Raw genomic sequence first — 27,002 nt, forward strand, 5'->3', positions numbered from 1 at the left:
GCTCTGTTTTAATTTGCATTGCTCCATTAGCCAACATGGCAACTGAACTAAAAAGAGGTGGTAAATGGCATGGAAAAAGAGATGCAGGGAGGGTAAAGAACAGTCTGTTTAGTACGGGTCCATGAGTAATGCTGAAAAAGCATTGGTCCCCAAAGGGCAGCTTGATTAATTATGTCAATGTGCATAAACTTTCATTCTGGAATCATAGTTTTTGCATGAGGCATCGACTACAACTGTTAATAGAAAAGATGCTCAGGTCATCACACTGCCTTGTTTTGTGTGAAACAAACTTTCGCACTGAAGAGCCTCATAATTATGGAAGTGAATGATAAAACTCCTCTTCATTTTAGATAGTCTGTGAACCTAGCAATGTCCCTCGTGAGCCTTTATTTCCTTGAGCAGGACTTCAATATAGCAGCTCTATGGCAACCACCCTGTTTACTGGCTGGCATTTGCAACTTTCTGAACTGCACCTAGCTTCTGGGAGATCAAAAGAAACAGAAATGCATCCTGTTTGCTGTGTGCCAACCTGTATCTTATTAAGCCTGACAAATGGATATTTTCTTAAAGGATCTCTTGGAGCCTTCTCAGAGGGACATATTCAATCACTTGACACGGATGAAAACAACCATGGCAGTCCCTTTTAAGAGTGCATTGAAAGGTAAGGCATTCTGGGTTGGCTTGCTATATCACCACCAGAGAGCCAATCATCTATTGTGGCCAAATCCCAATCTGAACAAAATTACTGAAGAGTTGGGGTACTGTCCTCTATTTTGTTAGGAAAGCTTATGAACTGCTTAATCAAAAGGAACACCCAAGTGGTGTTATATTACTGGTATTGATGTGTTCCCCATACATCTTCATTGAATTACATGTTTAAAGTTTTCTTGGTACATGGTGAATTTGCGCAGTTGCAGCCCGGCATATTCAAATATATTGGATGAAGTGTTGCTTTTATTTTTTAAAGGTGGGTTTGGGGAATAGAGTGATCCTTGAGATGGGACTGTATAGCACCTGTGTTTAGCTTATGGCAAAATAAATTAATAGAAGTTTCCCAGGGGCGTAGGAAGGGAGGGGTGATGGGGGCGCTCCGCCCTGGGCAGTGCGACCCCGAGGGCGCCATGGTGGCTGCCCCCCGCCTGTGCTGGGTGCCCCGCCCCCAGAACACACGCCCCGCCCCTACAGGTGGCACGCCACGCCCCTACAGGTGGCACGCCACGCCCCCAGAATGCATGCCATGCCCGTATGGGCAGTGCGCCATATCCCCAGAATGTGTGCCAGCCCCACCCCCGCCTGCTCTCCGCCCCCGGTGCCGGAGCATGAAGCTCCGCCACTGAAGTTACCATATTCTCAGAGGCACGGGACAGTCATGGATGCAAAGGCATAAATTCACTTTCATTGAAAGACTTTCATACTGAAGAAGGAATAGAACTATGACTAGGAAGATGGCTCCTATCCAAACTAAAGAAAAATGTTTCGCACCTATTTTTTGTGGCGTTCAAGAAAACAAGAAAGTGGAGAACGACCATAGAATGTGTAGTGCAGGCAGACCCACTTCCTTGCATAATTATACCCAGCAGATCACATGAAAAAGTGCCATAGACATTTGTCCCAATTCAGCAGTAAATAGCAGGTTTTCCCAGGGGAAAGTGGTGGGACAAGCGGAAGTGTGGGTGAGCCCTAGGATGGAAATATGCATTGTGCAATATGGAGAGCACAAATTTTGAAGCGCTGCTGTGTTTCAGTTCACGTATTGTTTTGGAAAGTGCAAATGATGTTGGTTCATCTTCAAAAGCAAACTGAATTTAATTTTCTCCCAGTTCCTAGGCCCCAACACCGGGCATGGGAATTCTGAAGCAAAATCCAATAATTTGAAGGTTCTGTGTTGACAGTTCCAACCTGATAATCTGGCAACCCTGGTTTGTATTCCTTAATCAACCACTATTCTTGCAGCCAGAATTAATTTCCTTCTTTCTTTATATATTGGAAAGCACGGTGGTTTGTTTTAGAAGAAAGGGTTCACTATTATTACTGCAAAAGTTGCTGAAGCTCAAAAGCGAACCCTTCCCTCTTAATCCACATGTTAGAGCAATGTTTTCCTTTTCACTGAGGTCTGAAGGACAAAACCAGAAGAAAGCTTGGTGTGTTTTTTGGATAAGGTTTCTGGCAATAGTTTCACTTGAAGTAGAGGTTTGGGGAAACTCATATTACTTTTGATGTTTATTTATTTTTATCTCAGAGGTTTCCAAGTGTTACATTTTGGTTCGAGTAGGCAATGAAAATGTTCAGAATTTCAGCCTGATTCTGATTCTGCTTCTCACGAGTAAGAGGCTCCAAACTCAGTTTTTACAGAGTTTTTATTATATACATATGTACAAGTCAAAGCAAAAAAGTCCATGACCGTTCAGTCCGAGTCAGAATCCGGAAGTGCCGCTCGACGTGACTTCCTCCAGCAGAGCATCCTTGGCACCCTAAATCTCCTCCTCTGCTCCCGGCGCTTTCCCCCTCTGCGTAACTGGGGGGATGGAGGGACCACATTCCCCTCCCCTCCTGAGCTGCTCAGTTGCTTCACCCCAGAAACCTCCCCTTCCCCGGCATTGCTCTCTGACGCTCCCGACACCTCCTGTGGCTGCTCTGAGTCGTCAGCATCCCTCTCCTCCTGCACCATCTCGCTGGGGTCTTCCCTGTCTGAGAGCCCTGGCACTGCTTGGCTGGGCTCTCTGCTGACCTCTGGAGGGGCTTGTCCTGAGTTCTGAGCAGTTTGGGACCCAGAAAATATGACACCTGCTTTTAAAACAGGGATGGGGAACCTGTGCCCCCACCATCAACCCTGCTCATAGACCATGCTGTTGCTGTGAGTCGTAGTCCACAGCCTCTAAAGGGTGCCACATTGGCCGGAAGAACTTCTAGGGCTAGGACCAGAAATCTGTGTCTAGCTGCCCCATGTTGTAACCCTTGAGAAGTACAGTTCCTGCAGCAAAGTAGGCTATGGATTGGCTCCACCCGGTAGCCTGGCCATTGGGTCATCTTGGACAGGAAGACCTATAAAAGGCTTGCCATTTGGGCTGGGATGCTGTCTGAGCAGCAAAGCCTTCCTGGCTTGGTTCCTCAGCTCTGACTCAACTCCTGGCTCACTTTGCTCAGCTGCTGACAGCTGTCAGACAGCATCCAGATGAAGGGAGCAGGTTCCAGAGCCTGTGCCTGGTGGAATGAAAGAGACTACCTCTTCCATGACTTACATAGGAGGGGCTGGCTCAGACTCGGTGGGGTGGCTTGCTCCCTGCGTAGACATAGCTGTGGGTGCCTGAGCTTCTTTCGAGGTGAAACCTGGAACTTCTTTAAAGTTCTAGGAGCAGATGGCTGAGAAATCTGAATTGCATTTGCAGTTCTTCTCTCTCCCTCTTCCTTTTAGCAGCCGACTGAGCTGCCTTGTGAAGAACAGGAGGGTCAAGCTCTGCTTTTAGTTCATCCAGGCAGCAGATGTGCTGGTTGCCACCCAGGTGGTGGGGGTTACAAAAACACTGTCTACAGCGATTGGGCTTGGCGGCTGTGGGCTGCGGAAGCGCCGCCTCTACCTTGGGGAGAGGATGCTCTTTGAGCCAGAAAGATCATTAGCTTTTGCTCAGAGCAGCCTCCTTTTCATGAGCCTTCTTGCGAGGGGTTCCGTCGAAAGAGGGCAGGGCAGGATGGCGCTGGTGGCAGATGCTGCTGCTGCTGCTGCTTGCAGGGTCCCCACATGGAGCTGTTGCCATCTGAGAGCTTCAGGAGGCAAATAAGACATCCCGGGCACAGATGGGTCTATGAGGCTGAATATTGTTAGAAGCTTGGCGTCCTGCCCAAGAAGACACAGAAAACAGATGTTGCTCCGATGGCGATCCAATGGATAAGCTGTATGCATGCATGCTGCCAGCTCTGATGTCAGCTTCCTTCTCACTCCTCAGGGTCTGAGGCATTTGGCTCTCAGCCTGCAGTGGAGGCTGCAAAAGCTGAGCAGCTCCCACTTGCTCTGGGTGGGTAAATAGGGAGGGGAAGGACTGTGTTGGAGCATCTGCTTTGCATGTAGAAGGTCCCAGGTCCCATCCATCCCCAGCATCTCCAGTTTGGACTGGGAATAATAATAATAATAATAATAATAATAATAATAATAATAATACCCCATCCATCTGGCTGGGTTCCCCCAGCCACTCTGGGTGGCTTACAGATTATATAAAACATAGTTTTGCTCAGTGCTTTTTTTTTCTTAAAAAATGTTTAGGGGTACTCTCATTATGACTCAAGAAAACCACCATTTTATAGTTCAAATCAGGAAAAATAAATACAGTAAATGGACAAAAGTGCAAAGATTCACAAAATGTTTAGGGGTATGTGTAACACTGCATCCCCCCCCCAAAAAAAAATAGCACTGGTTTTGCTGTTGGTAATGTGGTAGCAGCACAAGGCCAGGTTTTTGCTCTGCATTGGCGCATGCTTGCTCATTCACACTAATCCATAGGTTGTCTTAGCATTATGTCTGAATCAGGCCACTATTTCAGACACCAGTCTTCTCCCTCCCTATATGCTTCAGGCTGCAAATCGCCCTCATGTATCTTTAGCAGAGTCTCACACAAAAGTTTGTGCACTTATCCATTCATTGCCAATTAAAAGAAGGATACTTGCTTTTAAAAAAACTGCAGAATTGTGCCCAGTATGAGCAGCAAGTTTCTGAGGCAGGCTGGCATCCTGCTTTGAACTCTGTGCCTGGGCTCCTGCTTTGAACTGACAGATGCATTTCTCCCCAAGGGCTTGAGAAAGGCGCATTTGGACTGGATTCGGCGAGAGTGCCTCTAGAGCTGCCCTACTGCTCTCACAATATTTAATAATGATGATGATGACATGTGTTCCTTCACCGTAATGTAAAGCACAAGCCAGGCACTCAATAAACAGGTTATTTGGCATAGCTCACAGCTAAGGGTGTGAGCCTATAGAACCGGTTGCTGTCATTCCCAGTCAACAAGCACCTGTTTCTAATTAGCCGGGAATGGAGAGAAAATCTTACAAAAGCCACCCCTCCAAGCATGCTGGCTGGAGGCTGCTGGTCCTTTGCCTCAGAGGAAACACAGATAGGAACAATCTTGGAGGAAAGAGTGTCACTCTATCATGGCAAGCAGACAGCTCTTCTGTCTGATAAAGAGTGGCAGTGGGGAAACAAACTCTGAAACATTGCCCCCCCCCCATTTAGTCATCCCCGATGCAAGCCTTAAAAGGAATCTGGGCCACAAATCTCAGCAAGAGTTACTGAGTTCAAGGCCATGGTGGATTAGCATTCCTGGGTGATGAATGAGGGGTTGAAGTGTTTACTTTGAACACTGTGATCTGTGTCTGAATTTACTAGGCATTAAAATCTTTCAGATTTCTGAATCCGTGCTGCAGTTGCAGAAGGGGGAGGTGGCAGCCCTGGTATTTCGGAATTTAGACTGTCATCCAATAGTCACTTACCTGGGAATAAGCCCTGTTGAACTGGGTGGAATTGACTAGGAGACAGGTGTAGGATCGTGCTGTTGCGGTAGGCATTTTAAGCCCTACTCGCTGATATTAATTGGCACCTAAAGTGGCACGAGAGACTGCTGGGAGACTGTGACAAACGCCACCCAGTGAACTTTGTGGCCGAGTGGGGATTTGAACCCTGGTCTCCCAGGTCTTAGGCCAACACTCTAACCGCTATGCTACACACTGCTTTAGTGTTGGAGAGCTCTGCCTGAAAACCTAGATATGTGCTCCCAGTCAGAATAAACAAAAGTGCACTTGTCTTGACTAATAATACCTTCACTTGGTGTAAGACAGCCTCTCTCTGTTCCTAAAAGTAAGGTAAAGGTAAAGGGACCCCTGACCATTAGGTCCAGTCGTGACTGACTCTGGGGTTGCGCGCTCATCTCGCATTATTGGCCGAGGGAGCTGGCGTAAAGCTTCCAGGTCATGTGGCCAGCATGACAAAGCCGCTTCTGGCAAACCAGAGCAGTACATGGAAATGCCGTTTACCTTCCCGCTGTAGTGGTACCTATTTATCTACTTGCATTTTGACGTGCTTTCGAACTGCTAGGTTGGCAGGAGCTGGGACCAAGCAACGGGAGCTCACCCCGTCACAGGGATTCGAACCGCCGACCTTCTGATCAGCAAGCCCTAGGCTCAGTGGTTTAACCACAGCGCCACCTGGGTCCCTAGATTAGGTAAATTGACGGCAGATAAAGCTATCTATCAGGCATGGTGGCTGGGTGGCACTCCTATGTTCAGAAGTAGCGTACCCTTGATTACCACTTGCTGGGTGGCAAATAACAGGGTGAGGCTATCGGCTTGGTGTCTGTAGGCATCTCCAACAATGGTTGGCTGTTGTGGGAAGCAGCAGGTTGGGTTTGTCTTACTTTCTTAATTATTGTAGCCCAGCAGACCCGGTTTTTCCTAAGGCAGAGTGATGTTCTGAGCAAAGCAGGAGGAGGGCATCCCCTTTCACTTGTAAGCCAGCTTGTAAGCCAGGCCTTACCAAAAAGCCTTACAGGACACTTCCAGGCTCTAGAAACATCTATAATTATTCCACTTCATTTTGTCCCTGTTTATCTGGTTCCCCCAGTGGAATAGTTCTCACGGGGAAGTGAATAGCATATCTAGAAAGGGCTGTGGAACCTATTGCTCTCCAGATGTTGTTGGACTCCAGCATGGCCAATGGTCAAGGAGGGATGGGAGTTGTAGGTTATCAACATCTGGATGGGGAATTTATACTGCAGCAGTTTCTCCATCTCTCTCTCTCGTTTTGCGGACAAGGAAGAGGATGAGAGATAAGGAAAGGGGGGCATATCATGAAGACTAGGCCTCCTCTAATATATGTCATAGGGAACCAGGAGATTCACCCCGGTGTAGACAGATATGATCTTGTTTGAATTATAATTAGTGGGTCCTATTTGGGGGGAAATGCTATTTCTGGAAGAAGAAGAAGAAGAAAATCGGTTCTTTAAAAGAAAGCTTCAGGATTAAATTCTCCACTATTATCTTAAGGCCAAAACAAATCAAAGTAACCTCTAAATTCAGCTGTGGCTTTTTTTTCAACCAAGAAGTGAAAGAAAGGTAGAAATGTCATCCAAATATGAGATCAGGACATTTCACATTTTAAACACTCCCATGAACTTTGGATTGGAAATTCTATATTGTCTTCCTGGAAACAAATTCAATATATCCTCAAATTGACATGGAAGCATGAGCTCATTGGGACTTCTATAAGAGAGGAGCAGTATAAAGAGCAGGGTTAGTCATTACTGTCAAAAACAAATGGATGATCATTCAGCAGTTGTCTATTAGAAATGAGCAGCAGAGTGCACTAAGCTTTGAAAATCTGGCATATTCAGAGGATGAATGGGTAGCTCAAATCCTCAGTTAAAACAACAATTTTGTATGTGCCTTCTACATCCCAGAGTGTGCAGTTCCTTGGTGTAAGTCAGGGATAGGGAAGCTCTGGCCCTCCAGGTTTTTTATTCTTTAATTTTTATACTGCTTAACACCAAAATAGTCCAACTCCCAACATCCCTGACCTTTTGCTATGCTGGCTGGAGCTAATGGAAGCTGAAGTGCAACCTAATTTGTAAGGCAATTCTTAAGGTATCATGGACCCAAGTTATCAAGGGCTTGTAAATCTACCAGCTTAGCATTCCATCCTGTGTTCACAGTATTTACAAAAATCACATTGCTCAATGCTATAATTTTTTAAGTGAAAACATTTAACAGCTGATGAAACAGAGAAGTTATAGGCTGGGTGATTAAGGAACAGAGCACTCAGCATTTCGGGCATCCATAGCAGAATTCCAAGGATCTCTTTGGGGGGGAGGTCTCTCCCCCTCCCCCCCAAAAAAGATGTCAAGAATATACCACATATTATGTGAGGATAATCCCAGGCCTTCACTGGGATTGAGGGAGAGCTGCAGAATAATTCAACACAAGGTTTTTAAGAGCTTTTTTTATGAATCCACAAGAAAAGAGACTTTGAATAGGTATGCTGGCATAAGCATAATATCGGAAGTGACATAGAAACATAGAATTGTAGAGTTGGAAGGGACCTTGAGGGTCATCTAGTCCAACCCCCTGGAATGCAAGAATCTTCTGCCCAACGTGGGGCTCGAACACATGACCTTGAGATAAAGAGTCTCATGCTCTTCAGACTGAGCTCTATCCCATTACATCTGCAGAACCTAGGCAGTTATCTTTCCACAAGGGCCAACATTGATGCCGAAATCCAGCATCGCCTGAACTCTGCGAGTGCGGCAGAGTCCCAATTGAAGTGCGGAGTGTTTGAGGACTGGGACATTCGCAGGGAAACCAAAATGCTTGTTTACAAAGCTATTGTACTACCAACCTTACTATATGCTTGTGAAACATGGACCACTTATAAACACCATCTCCAACTCCTCGAAAGATTCCATCAACGGTGTTTCCAAAAAATTTTACACATCACTTGGGAAGACAGGTGAACTAATATCAGCGTACTGGAAGAAGCAAAGATCACCAGTGTCGAAGCAACGATTCTTCAACATCAACTTCATTGGACTGGTCATGTTGTGCGGATGCCTGATGATCGTCTTCCAAAGCAACTATTCTATTCCGAACTTTAAAATGGAAAGCGCAATGCTGGTGGTCAACAAAAGAGGTTTAAAGACTGTCTCAAGGCAAATCTAAAAAAATGTAGTATAAACACTGACAACTGGGAAACACTGGCCTGCGAGTGCTCCAGTTGGAGAACAGCCTTTCTCTATGTGTCATGGGCTTTGAAGACACTTGAACTCAGGACGCAAGGGAGAAACGTGCTAAGAGGAAGGCATGCTTGGCAAAGCCACACCATGATCAACTCCCACCTGGAAACCAATGTCCCCACTGTAGAAGGACGTTTGGATTCAAAATTGGCCTCCACAGTCACTTACGGACTCATTTTTAAAACTGTGTTTATGGAAGACAATCTTACTCAGCTACGAGTGATCACCAAAGAAGAGGAGGAGCCCTTCAATATTTGCAGCTATGTTTATTTGTACTTCATCATCTAGGGAACTGTTCAGACATGCTAGATCACATTTTGCAGGCATCAGCTTTTCCTCTGTATTCATGGTAGCAATAGAGTGGTTCTTAAGTAGCCACATGGCAACAAGTTAAAAAATGGCTCATGTTTCTACTCATGCTGACCTGGCCACATGAAGGCTCCAGAGCAACATGCAGCCCTAACATGTGTTACATCCTTGAGACAGTGAGTGAAGGGTGGTACTTATGGGGCCTAAGTGCAATGGAGGCAGCAGGGAGGGAGGGAGGGAGGGAGGGGCATAACAGCCCTTCACTCCCAGTTCATGTTTAACTGTCAATACCTGTTTCTATTTTAATTTTTTTTAATAGAGCAGTTTTGTGCGAGCTCTGTCTTGTGCAAAGCCTCCCTATTAAAAATAATTTTAATAGGTTGGTTTATCTTCTAAATAAATGGACCTGCCCTCAGTGTGCAGCAATTTGAAATAGGCACACTTAATTACTCACATTAACGTAGTCAGCCTCAAATTCTTTTTTGTGTGTTCACACACACACACACTTTCACACTGTATGTCATGATGGGCAACCCTCAGCCCTCTCTAACATTGCCATGCTTGAGTGGGATGGCCTTCAACAGCAAGGGCAAGATGAATTGGAATAGCAGTCAATGGAATAAATTCCTCACACTTGGCAAAATTTGAATTCTCATCAAAGCAGGAACTTTGATGCTATGTTGATGCTATGTTGATAGTCAATTTTATTGTTGTTGTTATTCATCATTTACAAATAGTTGGCAATTTTGAATTTAATTTGCCGACAAACAACGAACAGTGTATATATATATATATATATATATATATATATATATATATTCTAAATTATTCCAAAATCCAAGAGCCAGGCACTTAGAATTTTGAGACATTTCAAACTAACCAACTTCCCCTATCAAAGCTAGTCAAGGTTCACTGGGGCGGGATTTGAAGAGGGCAGTTTTAAATTGGAAAAGTCAAAGGAATTGAAAGGACTATTCTGTTCTTGAATCTGGGCCTCTGAAAGACCCACTTGTTCCAATTGGTCTCTCCCAATTTGCAGACCTGAAAGAAACAAGTTGAGCTTTGCTGGGACAGTTTTTCAGGAGGCACTGAAGCATTCAGCACATGTTGGGATTTGAGCTCATGTAAGCAGGTTCTATTTGAATGTAGTCAGCCAGAACAGGAAGCTTTGACAACGTTATCAAGCTAAGCTGGACTTTGGGCTGAAGCCACCGCAGTATTAACACTGGGAACACTGGACCAGCCTGGCAAATCCCATTCATTGATGGCTCGAAAACTTTTGCGCTGTGTTTATTACGAGTTCCAGGGAGAAGCTGATGTAAACCAAAGCTTGCTGCTCACTCAGTGGGAGGCAGGGTTGTGATTGCTGGCGTCTGAGGCTATCAAGCCAAGCAAGCGAGAGAGACAGAGAAGGGGAGCCCAGAGCCGCTAGCCTGGTTCTTGTGGGGAGTCCGGGCAGGAAGGAAAAGCTGCAGTGTTTATTTATATGGTTTTCACCATGAAGGATAACAAATTTACACAAAACCTCAGTGCATAAGACAGCTGCCAATGGTTAAAACAGAATTATTGTTTCATTAAACAGTGAAAACAAGCAGAGCGCCAAAGACAGCAGTGGGCTTTCGTAGTAGAGGAGCCAGCGTGATCAGCGGTGCACAGTGAAACTATTTCGCAGGGTGCAGCCATTTATTTTTGTGTTTGTTTCCTTCCCTTTCTGGCTAAATCCTCTTTTCTCACATCAGAACTTGCAGATTTCACAGGCGTCTTCTTACTAATTCTTAAAAAAATGGAACTGTCTTTATTAAAAAGACAGGGAGGCAGGGGCATAGCAAGGGGGACGGTAGGGGCAGTCCGCCCCAGGTTCCACTCTTTGGGGGGGGGTGACAGTCGGTGCTCCACCCTGCAACTCCCAAGCCGAGCCCCTCCAACCTCCCGGTAAAAAGCCCGCTCGGCACGGTGCACCAAGCAGGCTTTTTACCGGGAGGCTGGGGGCGCCAACTGTCACCCCCCTCCAGCTCCAGGGTGGCACCCACCCGAGCGAGGCTTTCTACCAGGAGGCTGGAGGCTCCGTTTAGGCTCTGTTTTGAAGTCGGGGGGGGGGGGATTCCCCTCTGCATAGCATGCATGTGCAGCTTCGTTACGTAGCGACGCATGCGTCATTACGTAGTGACAAAGCGGCTTCCTCCTCCACTGCAGGGAGGCCTACACATCTGGTTTGGAATGGAGTAAATGTGCAGCTAGAAGAACTTCTTGGTATGAAAAGCAGCTGTGTGTGTGTGTGTGTGTGTGTGTGTGTGCACGTGCATGCATCTTGTCGTTTGAAGGGAGAGTTTTCAGTGGAAACACTCATGAAGGGAGGGTTAAGCACACCCTCCCCCTGCCACTTTTCTGCTTCAAATTGACCTCTCATGAACCTGCGTTTCCCGTCCTGGAGTGGCCATTGGGGGTTTGGTGCACAGTCCTTCCTTTATACTTTAACTGAGCCAGAGAGTGACCTATTGGTGATGCATAGCATGAGCCCAATCACGGACGGCATCATGTCCTGCTTGTAAAGCTCAGTTATTTTAAGATGATGGCAGATATGAAATAAGCCTGAGGCTTCTTTGGAGAGGAAGGGATGCCTGGCTTTTGTTTTTGTTTTTCTAGGGACCAGGGAAATATGCTTTCAGTTTATTCAAGGACTTAATGCATGGATACTGAGTTGGGGCTGTAGGAATGCACAATCCATTGAGAGCTCAGTTGGAAAATACAGCCATATTATCAATCCACTGTAGCAAAATAATAATAATAATAATAAACACAAGGAGCCCAGTGACTCCTTATTTACCTTATTGTGTGCACACCACTTTACACCAAACACCTTATTTTGGTCAGAATATTAAAGTTGTCCCTTGGAGTAGGAAAAGTGATTTCAATGGTTATTTTGTATCTGCTACCCCATTATGTAATGTTGTCAGGGATGGGGGTCTGGAGGCTAGCTAGGTAGCAGCAAAAATACTGTGTATGCGGCAGGTCCCAAGTTCAATCTGTAAGATCCCATATAGAATCATAGCATTGTAGAGTTTGAAGGGACCTCATGGGTCATCTAGTCCAGTGTTTCCCAAATCTAGTCCAACCCCCTGCAATGCAGGAATCTCAGCATATAATAATAAAATTTAATCAGGTATCAAGTGAGGCTGGAGAACCAATGCTGGAAATCTGTCAGCAGGCAAGAGTAGAAAATGCCATCCTAGGAGGACAAATAGTCTGGCCTCCTGATACCTGATATCCCATTCCTTCCCTAATAATTTCAGGAAAAACAGGACCTGGGATGTATTAAGCATTCTTCTTCAGAACTTCAGTCCTTTGGTAGTATTTTTGCATAGTCTGCAACGGTCCTGAGTTGATCAGCTTAGAGAGCTCCAAGGACAGTCCCCTTGAGGTGTGAAATCTTAACAACTGAGTGCTGTGCAAGTGGCTAAGTAGCTTAGGAAAAGTCAACATCCACTTACTTCTTTACAAGCATGTCTTACATTTCATGGTTTCATATGTGATGTGCAGCACACCTCTAATCACATTTCTTAGAAGCACATTCCTTGAGAATTAGGCCCAAGTAAATGGTATTGCAGCCCCAATCATACCTTCATGGATTTTTCAGTGCCCAAGGGTACTCCTTCACATTGCAAAATTGTACTCTCAGGCACTGCTGCATCCTCAGGGGGCTTCATAAAGATTTGATTCCTATTATTATTAGCTGCTGGGTGGTGGTTGCTTTTGTTAGGCAGATTGCTGGCTGTAATAGTGAGCTCCCATTGATAAGATATCAGCTGAAGTTAGGAAATGGTCTCCTGATAAGTGGAAGAATCTCTTGAGTGTTCAGAAGCACACAAGGACACATGCACACACAGCTAAGTTTGTGGGCGGGTGTGGTGGATGTGTTTGCATAGAAACATCAGGTGATGCGTTTTGGAAGAAATAGGGAGAGGTGGGCAAGAGAGAGAGAGAAGGGACGCGGGTGGCACTGGGGTCTAAACCACAGAGCCTAGGGCTTGCCAATCAGAAGGTTGGTGGTTCGAATCCCCACGATGGGGTGAGCTCCCCTTGTTTGGTCTCAGCTCCTGCCCACCTAGCAGTTTGAAAGCATGCTAAAAAGTGCAAGTAGATAAATAGGTGCTGCTCCGTCGGGAAGGTAAACGGCGTTTCCGTGCACTGTTCTGGTTCACCAGAAGTGGCTTAGTCATGCTGGCCACATGACCCAGAAGCTGTCTGCGGACAAACGCCAGTTGACAGTTTGAATCCCCACGACGGGGTGAGCTCCCGTTGCTCTGTCCCAGCTCCTGCCAACCTAGCAGTTCGAAAGCATGCCAGTGCAAGTAGCTAAATAGGTACCGCTGCAGTGGGAAGGTAAACGGCGTTTCTATGCACCGTGGTTTCCGTCACGGTGTCCTGTTGCACCAGAAGTGGTTTAGTCATGCTGGTCACATGACCCAGAAGCTGTCTGCGGACAAATGCCAGCTCCCTCGGCCTATAGAGCGAGATGAGTGCGCAACCCCAGAGTCGTCTGCGACTGGACCTTACGGTCAGGGGTACCTTTACCTTTAGACAAGAGAGAGGGAGAAAGATTGAGCCATGAGTTAGCTCAAATCATCTGAGGACTGTCAGGCCTTTCTTTGGAGATCTGATATGGGGTAGCAGATCCACCTGAATGAGCCTGTTCTTTCCCCCTCAACTTGTACTCAACAGTCATACCTTGGAAGTCGAACGGAATCCATTCCTAAAGTCTGTTTGACTTCCATAACGTTTGGAAACCAAAGCGTGTCTTCTGATTGGGTGCAGGAAGCTCCTACAGCAAATTGGAAGCCATGGAAGCCCTGTCGGACATTCGGCTTCCAAAAATAGTTTGAAAACCAGAACACTCACTTCTGGGTTTTGATTGTTTGGGAGCTGATTTGTTTGGGAGCCAAGGCATTTGAGTTCCAGGGTACGACTGGCAAAAGCCCATTGGAGTAAGCAGCTGGGAGGGGCAGTTTGGAGGTTTAAAATCAGTAGTGTGGAAAGGGCCAAGTTCCGCAGTGTGCATAAATCTCTCATTGGGCTTTGTAGCCCAGATACCCGATTTAGTTTTTTAAAAAGAAAAGGTGTCTGATGGGGTTGGTGGTTATTACCTACCTTGAATGAAGGTGGAATCTAAACTGCAATAATGAAGAAAGGCTTCAACATATGTTGTGAGCATTCATCCTGATTTTCTTGCACAAAGATCACACAGTTTGATTATACTGAGTCTTTACTGAGCATTCATTTTGATTTGTTTGCAAGGAGGTTATACGATGATGAACATTCCTTTTGCATTCCTCCTAATTTGCTTGCGGGGTGTTGGCATGTATTCCCATGAATTAATTAATCATTCATTCATTCCACGTTTTCTGTCCATTTCCCCATCACTTTCTGAACTGCAAAGAAATCAGTTTCTTTTGTAAAAAGTGGATTTGTTGCGCTAGGCGACATAGTGCTTTATTCCACTTTAATTGCGGAAACCTCCATTTTCTGGCATGCTCTTGAATCCCAATACTCACCGTACAGCGGCGCCCTAAATAAATGCACATGGTCCACTTCCTGGGTCAAATGAGGCTTAAAAGGCAAGTTTCATAACAGTGCCACCTAGTGATATCTGCCGCCACATGAAATTGGCATTTGCTCACAGGTAATTTCAGGGCAAATAAATTTAGCTGCCGCCTAATTTTTGTAGCAGAGGAACCGTTGGGTCTTTCAATCTTGTGCCCTTTGGAGGCTCACCATTCACTCCTCCTCAATAACATCAGCGGAGAGTTAATGACAACCAGATTCCACAGACTTTTCAAACCTGGCATATGTATTATTAGGACACACAAGCTGGGATTGACAGCCATGTGTCCGCTCCAGAATTTGCGGCACTTTTCTTAGAACAGTTTGAGAAGAACTCAAACATCTTCGGACTTAGCTCTGCTCTGAAACAGCAGTGCCGGAATTTCTCACTGGAGTCCTGGGGAAACGCTGTCTGGATTGGTTGATCCTCTTCTGAACGATCCTGCCAGCCTAGCATGTAATTTTTAATGCCGTGTTGTGTTTTCCTGGGTTGTTCTCCAAGCTCACAAAGGCGGCCTTTGTTCGGGCTGCTACAGCACTTCCTCTCCCTCTCTCCATCTCTCTCTCTGACTGTTTGGAAATTGGGTAGTCACTTATATCCAAGGTTTCACTGTCTGATGGGCATGGAGGAGTGTCTGCGCAGCAACAGCAATACCACTTCAGGGGAAAATGAGCAAAACAGCTGTTGAATGATGCTTTAGGGGCAGATCACTGCTGAAAGTGGTGAGGATTTGCTCTGTGAAAGGTAGGGCTCTTTGGCAGGGCTAGTTTGAGCATCAAAGCACAGAGCAACTCAGCCTTTGTGTCCATCAGTGTTGTCTGCTCTGACTAGCAGCTGTAGTAATAAAAGGTCTCAAGTCGAAATGACATTTACTTTTAGAATGTCTGCATCATGCAGGTGTTAAAGTTGGAAAAGCACAGGGTGATCAACTGGCTACGTTACCACCCTCTGGAATACATTCATGCTATTATGTGCCTCCTTCATCTCTATCCACAAAGCCCAGGATTGTTTGCACTATCTACAATCCCAATCCCACTGTGGGCCATGCTCAAGCTGCATTGCTAACTCCCCCTCTGCTGCCACACTTGGCGCCAGAGTGATGTGCCATGCATACCATTCAATTGCATGGCCTTGTCTTAAATGGCCCTGATATTATCTCCCAGTATGTACCGGTATGTATTTGCCATGGAAATGGTGGCAATGTTCAAAAGGGCTTTAAAAGTGATGTCTTCCTCCTACACAAGGTAGGAGGGGGCTGAACTCCTTGGTGGTCTAAACCCAGCTGCCCATATTGTGTAATTCCAGATTTTGAAGTTGTGCACGGTACAGGGTTCACAAGCTGCATCTAATGATTCATAACAGCCCCCCCCCCCCGTGCAATGCACTCCAGTTTAAGTAATTGGTTATTGACTAACCTTGGGACTCCGCTGTACAGCTGCAAATATAATGTTTTAAGTGCATTATACAAATGTGACACTAGGTGGCTATGGTGAGCTTGTGGCAAATTTAATATATATTTTAAAACGTGTTTTGTTTTGTTTTTAAAGCATTTTCACAGCATTTTTTAATATGTTTCTAGATTCCAGTTTAGATTTCATTCTGGGAATTAGGACGCTTTGGGATCTTAGTAGCTAGGGAAACAATGAAGTTGTAAGGTCTAGCTTGATGAATCTTAGGTGTTAGGATTGTTCCTTTGGCTGGCAGTGCCGCCAACATTTAACGTGGTTCATTCACTGTATAGCAATTCTTCCTCTTCCACCATTAGCTATTGATCAAATGCTAAACTGCTGAGGCATTTGGCATGGTGTCTGTGTGAGGCCTTTCTAGCTGCCTTTTTGAAAATAAAATAAAATAAAGTCTTCTTCCTGCCTTGCGGTGCTTTCCTGATCATCTGAACCCAGCACACACATTGAGCTATATTTCCTCCCAAGTGCTTGGAAAATGCTCTATCCCTGCCACAGAAGGAAACCATCTGGTTCCCCAACAAATGAGTAACAACTGTGTGTCTATTATCATCTGAGAAGGCCCTTAGAGTAGAACCACACTCTATTTATCCAAGTTACGTTTCCAAACTTTGGGCAGTGCTTCTTCACTGTGACAGAACTATGGGTCTGGAACTGTAGGCTGGGGCAAAATGGGAGGAGGAGGCAGGGACAGACAATGCTACAACTAAGTGACCTCTTTCAACTGCTCCTTTTATAAATATCCCTCACTGAATTCTGCTTTGCAGCAAAGACGCAACACCTGAAGTCTGCAAACCTGACTTGGACACCTCATGTGTAACTCTAGACCTAAGCTTCTCTGGCCTAGCACCTGTCAACAGTTCTGAACAACTCCTTCCATGGAGGTTTTTTAAGCAGAGGTTGGATGGCCAGGGCCGTCTTTACCTGGGGGTGCAAGGGGTGCGGGGCACCCAGGCGCTGAATTCTGGGGGGCACCAGGTGCCTGCTGCTGAAGCCGCTTAACTATCTACCTGTTATGAAATAATAAATAATTTTGATCAAGCTAGAAAAACAAAATACCTAGGTATTGCTGAAATGTATACCTACTGTTTCACTAAAGGACTTTTGACTTTGTGCGCTCATTCACAATGGTGCCGCTTGTCAGACTCAACGACAGCGCTCACAACGGTGATGCAAAAGTTAATTGGGGGGCTAAACTAAATTTGGGGGCACTGGGCAGATCTTTGCACCCCAGTGGCACGTATGCTAAAGACTTGCCTGTGGATGGCCATCTGCCATGGATGCTTTAGCTGAAATTCCTGCATTGCAGGGGGTTCGAACTGGATGACCCTTTGCGGTCATTCCAACTCTACAATTCTATGAATCTTTGGTTCTATGAATCAGTGGAAGGCAATCTAGGCCACCATTCTGTGCACAGTCACAGACCCTGCAAATGTCCCTATTTTCCAGGGACAGTCCCGGATTTACCGAAGCCATCTTTTGTTTCTGATTGATCCCGAAATGTCCCGCTTTTCCTTAGGAGTTATGCAACCTCCAAGCCAAGGAGCTAAGTAACAATACAACCTTTAGAAAACATCTGAAGACAGCCCTGTATGGGGAAGCGTGTTTTCGATGTTTAATGTTTTATTATGTTTTTATATATGTTGGAAGTCACTCAGAGTGGCTGGGGCAACTCAGTCAAATGGATGGGGTATCAATAACAAAATTATTACTGTTATGGAATACGGCATCCCTACTTTCACTGGAGAAATGCTGGAGGGTATGCAGCCAGGCTGCCTAAATGTGTGGCAGGATTGTTGCCGTAAATGTTGGAGAGCAGCAAGAACTCTCACCAAGCTCTGGGTGAGGGGGAATCAGCCGGGGTAGGTGGGGAAGGCAAATCCATGGTCACGTGAGACCCCGGTGGCCTTTTGCGTCCTACGTGGTCTGTGCATTTCAAAGCACAGGCCATTGTGCTTTTTGGATAGCAAACCCTCCCCAGAAATTCCACAGGCCTTTCCCTAGCTATCAATATCGTTTCTGTATTTCTCGTTCTGTTGCTTGTCTTTAGCAGCGAGACAAAAAAGGGGCCCTTTGTGTGAGCGCCTGAAAGGAATAGCCTAGTCCCACAGCCTGCATGCAATTCTAATGTCAACTATTTGTTGCCTTGGCATTTCACATAAGCAAGCTCTCTCCTCCACCCCCAAATATCTGTGAGCTGTGCCTTCCTGCCAAGGGACCGTATTTAACTTTGCTCCTCCATAGCATGTTGCGGTCGGCACCAGGCAGAAGGGTCCATTCATATAGAAAAGCTATCTCACCCGGACAAGGGGGAAAGGCATATGTGAAAACACTGGAATTGAGGCCAGGGTCACTGGCCTCGATAGGCCTTCCCAGTAAAAAAAAAAAACTGGTCCAGGAAAAGTTTCCCAGCTCTCTTACTCAATCTGTTCCTGGGCTTGCCTTAAGAGTTTGCAGAATCACCCCCACCCACCCTGCTCCACCCCAGCCATTTTACTGTTAGTACAACAGTAGCAGCCGAGTCATGATCATTGTACAAACACAACAGAAAATATAGCTTCATTGCAGGAGGCACAGGGGGCTGTTTCTGTGTACAGCTGTGGCAGCCACAACTCAGTTGATGCAAATCCACATATTACCCATGCAGTAGCAGTTTTTGTGATGAAGGCCATGAAAGCCAGGGAAAGATTTATGGATGACAATGTAAAGACCCCTTCATCGTCTGTTTAACTCGTTGCTTGTTTTCCTTCTCTTCCTGTTTTGTGGGATGAAGGTTTTGTTGGGATAGTATGCAATGAATTTTAATATTTTTAATTCTTGTTGTGTTGATATTTGTGTACAGGCATGGTCCTCACAATAAACGGATTTGAGTGATTGAGACTGGACCTAACAGCAGTCAGGGGCCCCTTTACCTTTACCTTTTTATTTTCATATTTAAAACTTATTTTCCTCATTTCTAAAAACAAAAACAAAACAACCTGCAAAAATGGCTACCCCCACCCCAAAAACATCAAACAGTATTTCAAAAAGCGCATGCCAATCATAAAACTCCAATAATCCTATATAATAATGTCCATGTTGTCCCTGCGTCCAGATGTCCCGTGTGTCCCTGGGGTACTGCGCATGTCCCCCAGAGACACAGGGATTGGACGGAGGGACAACCAGGGACACAGGGATTGGACCCGTGCTCTCGGGACACAGGGAACAGCCAACTGCCGCTCCGCCAACCGCCGCTCCGAAGCCCAGTCTCATGCTGGAGGTGCGCGGTGAGGCGGCGGGGGAGAGAAGCGCTCCCCCCCCCCGGCAGCCTTGCCGCACACCTCCGGCATGGGACGGCGCTTCCTCGGGGAACCCGAGGAAGCCGAAGCGGCAGCGGGCGCGGAGGGAGGCCCGCTTTGGCTTGGCAGCGGCGGGAAGAAGGGGAGGAATTCCTCCCCTTTTTCCCGCCGCCGCCAAGCCAGTCCCGGAGCCGAATTGCGGCGCGGCGGGGTTTTTCGCCGTTTGCCTCCCCCTCGAGGGAAGGCAAACGGCGAAAAGCCCCCGCTGCGGACTGGCTTGGCGGTGGCGGGAACATCCCGCCACCGCCAAGCCAGTCCCGGAGCCGAATTGCGGCGCGGCGGGGTTTTTCGCCGTTTGCCTCCCCCAGGGGAAGGCAAACGGCGAAAAGCCCCCGCTGCGGACTGGCTTGGCGGTGGCGGGAACATCCCGCCACCGCCAAGCCAGTCCCGGAGCCGAATTGCGGCGCGGCGGGGTTTTTCGCCGTTTGCCTCCCCCAGGGGAAGGCAAACGGCGAAAACCCCCCGCTGCGGACTGGCTTGGCGGTGGCGGGAAGACCCGCCACCGCCAAGCCAGTCCCGGAGCCGAATTGCGGCGCGGCGGGGTTTTTCGCCGTTTGCCTCCCCCTCAGGGGAAGGCAAACGGCGAAAAGCCCCCGCTGCGAACTGGCTTGGTGGTGGCGGGAAGACCCGCCACCGCCAAGCCAGTCCCGGCAGGCCGCTTCCTCTAGCGCCCGTTTTTAAACGGGCTAAAATCCACTAGTAACATCATAAACTGACAATGATGGCAATTTCTGGGCACAGCAAGCCATGAATACTACCGGTATCAGAATGAGACTAGTATCCCTGAACTGCCTGACTTTGTGTATCTGAACCTCTGCTAATTCTAGTGAGAACGTGAACTCGTACTTTTTGTTCCCTTACAGAGTCTTTATTATACTTCCCCTCCCCTTTGTGAACTGCTTTATCTCTCCCCCTCCCTCATTTAAGAGCACCATGAGGATGACAACCAGTTGAGCTACAACATACTCACTTGCTATTTAGGCCAGACTGTACTCAGCCAAAGACTGAAATTCAAATACGTTTGTGTAGGGGTAGCTATCATGCTCACTCCAAGAAAAGTGTTTTGCATTAGTTTGTCTCTCCATTGCAAAGTGAACAAAAGCATTTGCCACACCTCTCCCTACCCTTGCTAGCGTCTTGAGGTACCGTAAGAGAGCCTTCCGACTGGAGGCCCCAGAGTGAGTGTACATGGAAACCACATGGCAAAATAAATAGGAGACGAGCTCTGGGGCCCTACAACCTTTATGCATGTGTGGCGAGGAAGGGCTAAAAACACACAGCTTTGAAACAAGAAAGAGCAAAAGACATTGTAACTCTGCAGCCCCCTTCTCAAATAAAAAGCCCGCCCATTTGCGAAGTTCCCATCTTCAGTGTATAATTTTATTTCCCCTCGTTTGCTTTTACTAATCATTCTATACACTGTCAGAACATGCTGTGTTACAGCCAGCAGGGTTTAACTTTATTTCCCATCTCTTTCTCCCTACCACAAGCAAATGGTCTTTAAATATAAGAGTGTGGAAATTGCCTCCATGTCAGCTTCTTGTCAGAACTAGAAGCAATTATCCATTTTAACACGTACTGTTGGATAGGTTGCCATGATAGTAATATTGTTAGTATTTTCATCCCTCCCTTTTCTGTCCATCTCCTGGCTCAGTGGAGAGAGAGGTGGGGGAGGAGTCTTCCTTGGTAACTGTTATTCCTAACTGTCCGTTCTGGAGAGTGTGTTCTGAGGTAAAGATGCGTTCTTACTTATGTTAGATGACTGAAACTCACACAGTCTGTATATTATAGTGATATATGTTTAGTTTATTAAAATAAAAGAAGAATTACTTCAAAACCTCTGAAGCTGAACTTCATCTGTTTATTGGTGTTCACAGCTAGAAGTTGTGAGTCTGGTTATATGGTTTAAATCCATCAAATATGTCCCCTGCTCTCTTTCATAAAAAGCAATGTTCTTCAGTTGGGGGAATCTGGAACCCCACCCCCCTCTCTTTTGTAGTGCTGGGTCACAAAATCTCTTGGCATGTCATAGGAAAGCTGCAAGTGGACCTGCTGTGGCAAACTCCTTGACAAGGGCTGCCCAGTGCTAGGGAAAACTCTTCCAAGAGGAACATTTTTATCTGTTGAGTTTTGTTTTGTGGAATTTCTATTCCCATCAAATGGTTTCCTGCCCTTCCCCCTGTAAACTCAATCAGCCTAATGGAAGTGACACAAAAACAAAGTGTTTCTCGGCTGGGGTAACCATGGAGAAGAGAAAAGGCATGCAGAGAGCTAGCCAATTGTTCAGATTTTATAGGCACAGTGTTAAAGGTCTCAAGGCAGGATGGGACTTTGTTCAGTGAAATATCAGCAGAGGCAAAAAAAAAAAAAAGGCAACTGGAAAGGGAAGGGGAAATATGGAAACACGACAGAGCCACATGGGTATGAAAGCTGACTGATGGTTTGCCATCAAAGATGCACACAGGTTATGAGGAAGAAAAGTGTTCTCTGCAGAAAGGCACTGGCAACTTCACTGGGTTTCCTTCTATGGTCATGTCTTTCTTCCCTGGAGAGGAGGTGGGGAAGATCCTGCATTTTTAATGCTGTCATTCAGAAGGATTGAGTAGAACACAGAAATGTTTCTTCTACTTCAATATGCAGCCCTCCATTTTGAGATCAAGGGGAGGGTTGGCTATTACTTTCACTCAGCACAAGATTCCATGAGCTTCAATACAGTGGTTTGCAACCTGTGGCCCTCCAGATGTTTCTGGACTCAAACTCCTATCACCCTTAGCACTGACCATGCTGGCTGGGGGTGACGAGAGTTGGCTTCCAACAACATCCAGTGAGCCTTAGTTTTCCCAACCCTGATGTAATTTATGTCAAATCCTGATTCTTAAACATCCATGAACTGCTCACTGAATATAGGATAATTTTGACCCATCCCTTCCCACTCAAATCTACGGGGAATTTTTCAGTCATGTAAAAATTACCCACTTTCACCCATTTGAAAGCTCATACTTTTATTTCTTAGTTTTATCCTGAATTGAAATTCCCCAAATATTAGACCAAAGTAGAATATCCTATCAGGACAGATTGTGAAGCTGAGGCTCCAATACTTTGGCCACCTCATGAGAAGAGAAGACTCCCTGGAAAAAACCCTGATGTTGGGAAAGATGGAGGGCACAAGGAGAAGGGGACGACAGAGGATGAGATGGTTGGACAGTGTTCTCGAAGCTACCAACATGAGTCTGACCAAACTGCGGGAGGCAGTGGAAGACAGGAGTGCCTGGCGTGCTCTGGTCCATGGGGTCACGAAGAGTCGGACATGACTAAACGACTAAACAACAACAACAACAGAATATCCTATCAAATGGAACCAGCTTTATGCTGGAATTCAAGTACTCCTCTTTTGCTCAGACACCAATTTCCATCTCAGACGCCAGTTTCCAACTTTAGATCCTCTCCATCCATTTGTTTTGTGCATATACTATTCACCTACTGTAAGCCAATACCTTTTATTTCATTTCCCTCATTTGAACCTCTTGCACAGTCACCTGGAGGGGATTGTTGTTCTCCTTCCATTAAGTGTAGTGTAGCTTGGGCAGCTTAATGTGTCAGGTGGTGCAAGAAACAAAAACAAGAAAACCGTGGCTGCACCTTTTTGCATTGTATCTAAAGCTCCTTCTAGATTTTGATCCAATAACGTGAATGAGGGCCAATTTGGTTTCTTGCCAGAGTCAGAGTGGGACTTGTCAGCTAGTTCTGAGAGGGCCAATGCAGGGGAAAGAAAGAGAAATGAAATCACAAAACTACAAAATAGCTCATCCAAGAACATTGGGGTGGGGTGGGGGGTTGTACCTCCACGTGTTCTTTCAGGGAAGGTGCATGTGCAACTTACAATGGAGAGAAATCCAAGAGGGCTTTGCACCCCATGTGAGGCAAGATGTCAGTGGTCGTTTCACAGCAGCTGAGCCAAGGAGTCCAAAGGCAGCAGGTATAATTGTTAGGCTGTTACACTGAGGTGTCATCCTCCCAGCACAAAACCGTCTGGCCAGTTCTCTCCAATGTCTGCCAAAGTGGATTCAGGCACAGCTTGAGGTTGTGAAATGCAGCTACTGGCGCATAACTTTTTCTTGGCCTTGCAGTGTGCCTTTTATGGACCACTGCACCCAATACGAATTGCTGAATCTTGTTAATTGAGAGCATTTTTGCCCTGTCAATACTTAACAGCCGGTGTGTGATGATAGCAGTCATGTGGGTTGGGAAAGATCCTTCTGAAATAAATGTTTGTATGTCTTGGTGAAGACTACTGGTTTATGATTTATTTCATAATTTCATTGTACACAGGTTGTACATTGACAATAAAGGTATTATTATTATTATTATTATTATTATTATTATTATTATTATTTATTTTTAGATCCAGCACTACAATGGTGCTCTAGGATTTCCAAGCACCTTCTTCATGGTTCTTTAATTTTGTGTCTTATTTCTGTGAACTTCTCTGTCCTCTTCCTGTTTGCAGGCCAGAATTTCTCTTTCCTTGGGATTTCCTTGGAGAAACCTATTCTGCACATGATGCCAAACCGTGGCTTATTAAACAATATTTTGTTAAACCATGACATAGCGCTATATGTTAATCCTTTCCACCAGAAGCCATAGTTTGTTGTTGATATACAAATCTTGGATTGTTTCAGCTATGGTTTAGCTTTGCATGCGGACCCAGCACTCATCTTCAATTATAGTTTGTTTCACCATCGCACTCCAGAAAGGCACTCATCAAACCACACACAGGGCAAGAACAACTAGAAAACAAAGCAAGTTTTAGAGAAACAAGATGTGGTTTGGTCAATCATCTGTGAGACAACTCATGCTTAAACAAACTATGGCCTAAACAAAACACAGCTTAGCATTATGCACAAACCGGTACAGATAGGCAAGGATTTGTTTTCTGGAATCAAAATCCTTGAAGCCGGAAATCCCCAAACTAATATATATTCTCTACCTTTTGGGTTTTAGATCGGGCTTTGGTATCAAGCAATATTGGCATGCCACCGCATCTGATCCACCGCATCCAGTATCCAGCCTACACTAGTCACACATCTCCCGTGGTCAAGAAGCTTGCGGAGCAGGACAAATTGAGAATTTCCAAGTTGCTGGCAGCACCTCGGATAAGCATTCAAGGACTGAGCAGCAGGGAAAGCAGCCTTTCTCACATCCCCCAGCAGAAGCGCAGCTACGGGTCTCAAGACGTAGGTGTGGCTGCTGAACAAAGTCCAGCAGTGTCACGATTCAGCATAGCAACGAGTCCCCTTTACGTTAGCAGGGAATTCTTTGATGGTGGCCTGGTCCCCATAAGCAGCTTTTCCCCAGAGGGAGCCTTAGCGCCAGGTAACTTTGTCATTTTTTCCAAAAAAAAAGTCCCTCTCCGTGTGTTGCCAATGAAGCTGCTCGATGCCTCCGGTATCAGGAAAGGCAAGACGGTGCAAATAGCCTCCTCAGATTGGTCCACATTAAAATCCTTCGGCAACTAATATTTATATTTGGGTCATTTTCTTTAGAAATCCAGACAGGAGGGTTCATTTATGTGGGATATCCTGTGCAGAAGGAAAGACTGACCAGAAGGAGAGCGTATGAAACCAGATGTCAAACATTAGAGGCCTTTTCACACACAATAGGTTATGGGACCACAGGTCTGTGCCTGATCATGCCAGCTCCTGCCCACCCATCCTTGCCCCGGAAATGCTTTGCCTTCAAGTTACAGGTAGGTAGCCGTGTTGGTCTGAGTCGAAACAAAATAAAAAAATTCCTTCAGTAGCACCTTAAAGACCAACTAAGTTTTTATTTTGGTATGAGCTTTCGTGTGCATGCACACTTCATCAAGTGTGCATGCACACGAAAGCTCATACCAAAATAAAAAAAATTCCTTCAGTAGCACCTTAAAGACCAACTAAGTTTTTATTTTGGTATGAGCTCATACCAAAATAAAAACTTAGTTGGTCTTTTAAGGTGCTACTGAAGGATTTTTTTTATTTTTTTATTTTGCCTTCAAGTGTTTGACACAATTTCCAAGTGACGTATCTTGCTGAGATTAAAAATGGTTAAGGATATGGTCACACTGTAGTTTGCTTGGCCGCAGACAGTTGGCGCTGTAAACTACAGTGTGTCAAGCTGGTGGGCAGGTAGGCAGCTCAGGTGAGGAGAGGGGGAATGTTCCAGAGGGTAGAGAGGCAGGCCAAGGTGAGGTGAGGAGGAGGAGGGAACTGGAGAAGGGAGACATAGAAATGCTGGGATAGCTCAGTCGGTGGAGGATGAGACTCTTATTATCAGGGCCATAGGTTCAAAATATTCCTGCATTGCAGGGGGCTGGACTAGATCAGGGGTCCCCAAACTAAGGCCTGGGGGCTGGATGCAGCCCAATCACCTTCTAAATATGGCCCGCGGACCAGCATGTTTTTACATGAGTAGCATGTGTCCTTTTATTTTAAATGCATCTCTGGCTTATTTGTGGGGCATAGGAATTCGTTCATTATCTTTTCTTTCAAAATATAGTCTGTCTGAGGGACAGTGGACCAGCCCCCTGCTGAAAAAGTTTGCTGACCCCTGGACTAGATGAACCTCGGGGTCCCTTCCAACTCTACATTCTATGATAAGCAGGAGGCCCAGACAAGAGAACCAAGTGAGGTGATGAGGTGGGAACCCAAGGACAGAGATGCAGGCAGGTGGGTGGCCCAGGAGACCCTCAGAGGTATGGCAAGATCTGACACATTCTTTGGGTGAGCTGTAAAGGCAGGGGGAGAGGGCTGGTGAGGTTGGCAACTGAAGTCAGTAGGGATGCAGCCCTTATTATGTACATAGAATCCTACTGCCTATACTTAGTGCTTGCAATTGCCTGCACCCTTGATTTTGAGAAGGTTCACGTGTTATTAAGCATATGAATGTAAGATGCTATATGGAAGTCGCTTATAAGCAGAGACTTGGCAGCTGCACATTTATTGTGAGGGCAAATAAGAATGCACAAACAACTCTGTAAGATCAGTTCAAGGCCCATCTGGTCCAGCATTCTGTTCATTTGATGCCCACTTGCGAATCCCAGCATACTGCTTCTGACTGTGGAGGTGGAATATAGCCAAAGTGGCTCGTAACTGTTGTTGGCCATTTGTTACTTTACTGAGTGAAAAACAGGGTATAACTTGAGGAGAAATGAACACAGAAGTTCGTCTTCCTTAGGCCAGGTCTACACAGAGGAATAACTCATCCAGAACTGCTTTTCCCTCTAGCTCCTCAAATGGTCAAATCTCTGTGGGAATGTTCAGGGATGCAGGAGAGGATATATTGTTTGATTATAGCCTTTCCAACTTGTGTTAACGGGTTCCACAATTTAGCAGAGTAACATTCCCATTTTTAACTTTCAGCAGATGTGTTTGTTCAGGATCGCTAAAGCCTCTATAACAACTGTCCTGGTATTTCCCTCTTTATTCCCTAATAAAAGATAAGACATGACACAGTCTTCTATAAAAGTATAAAAAAGAGTTTACTTACTCAC

At 45.9% G+C, this 27,002-nt stretch overlaps 1 protein-coding gene across 2 annotated transcripts in view; it reads left to right on the forward strand.

The window, feature by feature from the left end:
- Window positions 1-384: 384 nt before the first annotated feature.
- Window positions 385-27,002, forward strand: part of LOC132591744 (uncharacterized) — a 48,101-nt gene continuing 21,483 nt past the window's right edge. The window contains exons 1-2 of one of the 2 annotated variants that reach the window (XM_060271808.1): window positions 385-661; window positions 24,476-24,847. In XM_060271808.1, coding sequence (XP_060127791.1) covers window positions 553-661; window positions 24,476-24,847 — 481 coding nt within the window. In that variant the 5' untranslated portion in view covers window positions 385-552. Of the gene's footprint in view, window positions 662-24,475; window positions 25,307-27,002 lie in introns of those variants that run through there. The other variant, XM_060271807.1, reaches the window with a different exon arrangement.

This window comes from Zootoca vivipara, chromosome 2, assembly GCF_963506605.1.
Source record: "Zootoca vivipara chromosome 2, rZooViv1.1, whole genome shotgun sequence".
Taxonomy (NCBI): domain Eukaryota; kingdom Metazoa; phylum Chordata; class Lepidosauria; order Squamata; family Lacertidae; genus Zootoca; species Zootoca vivipara.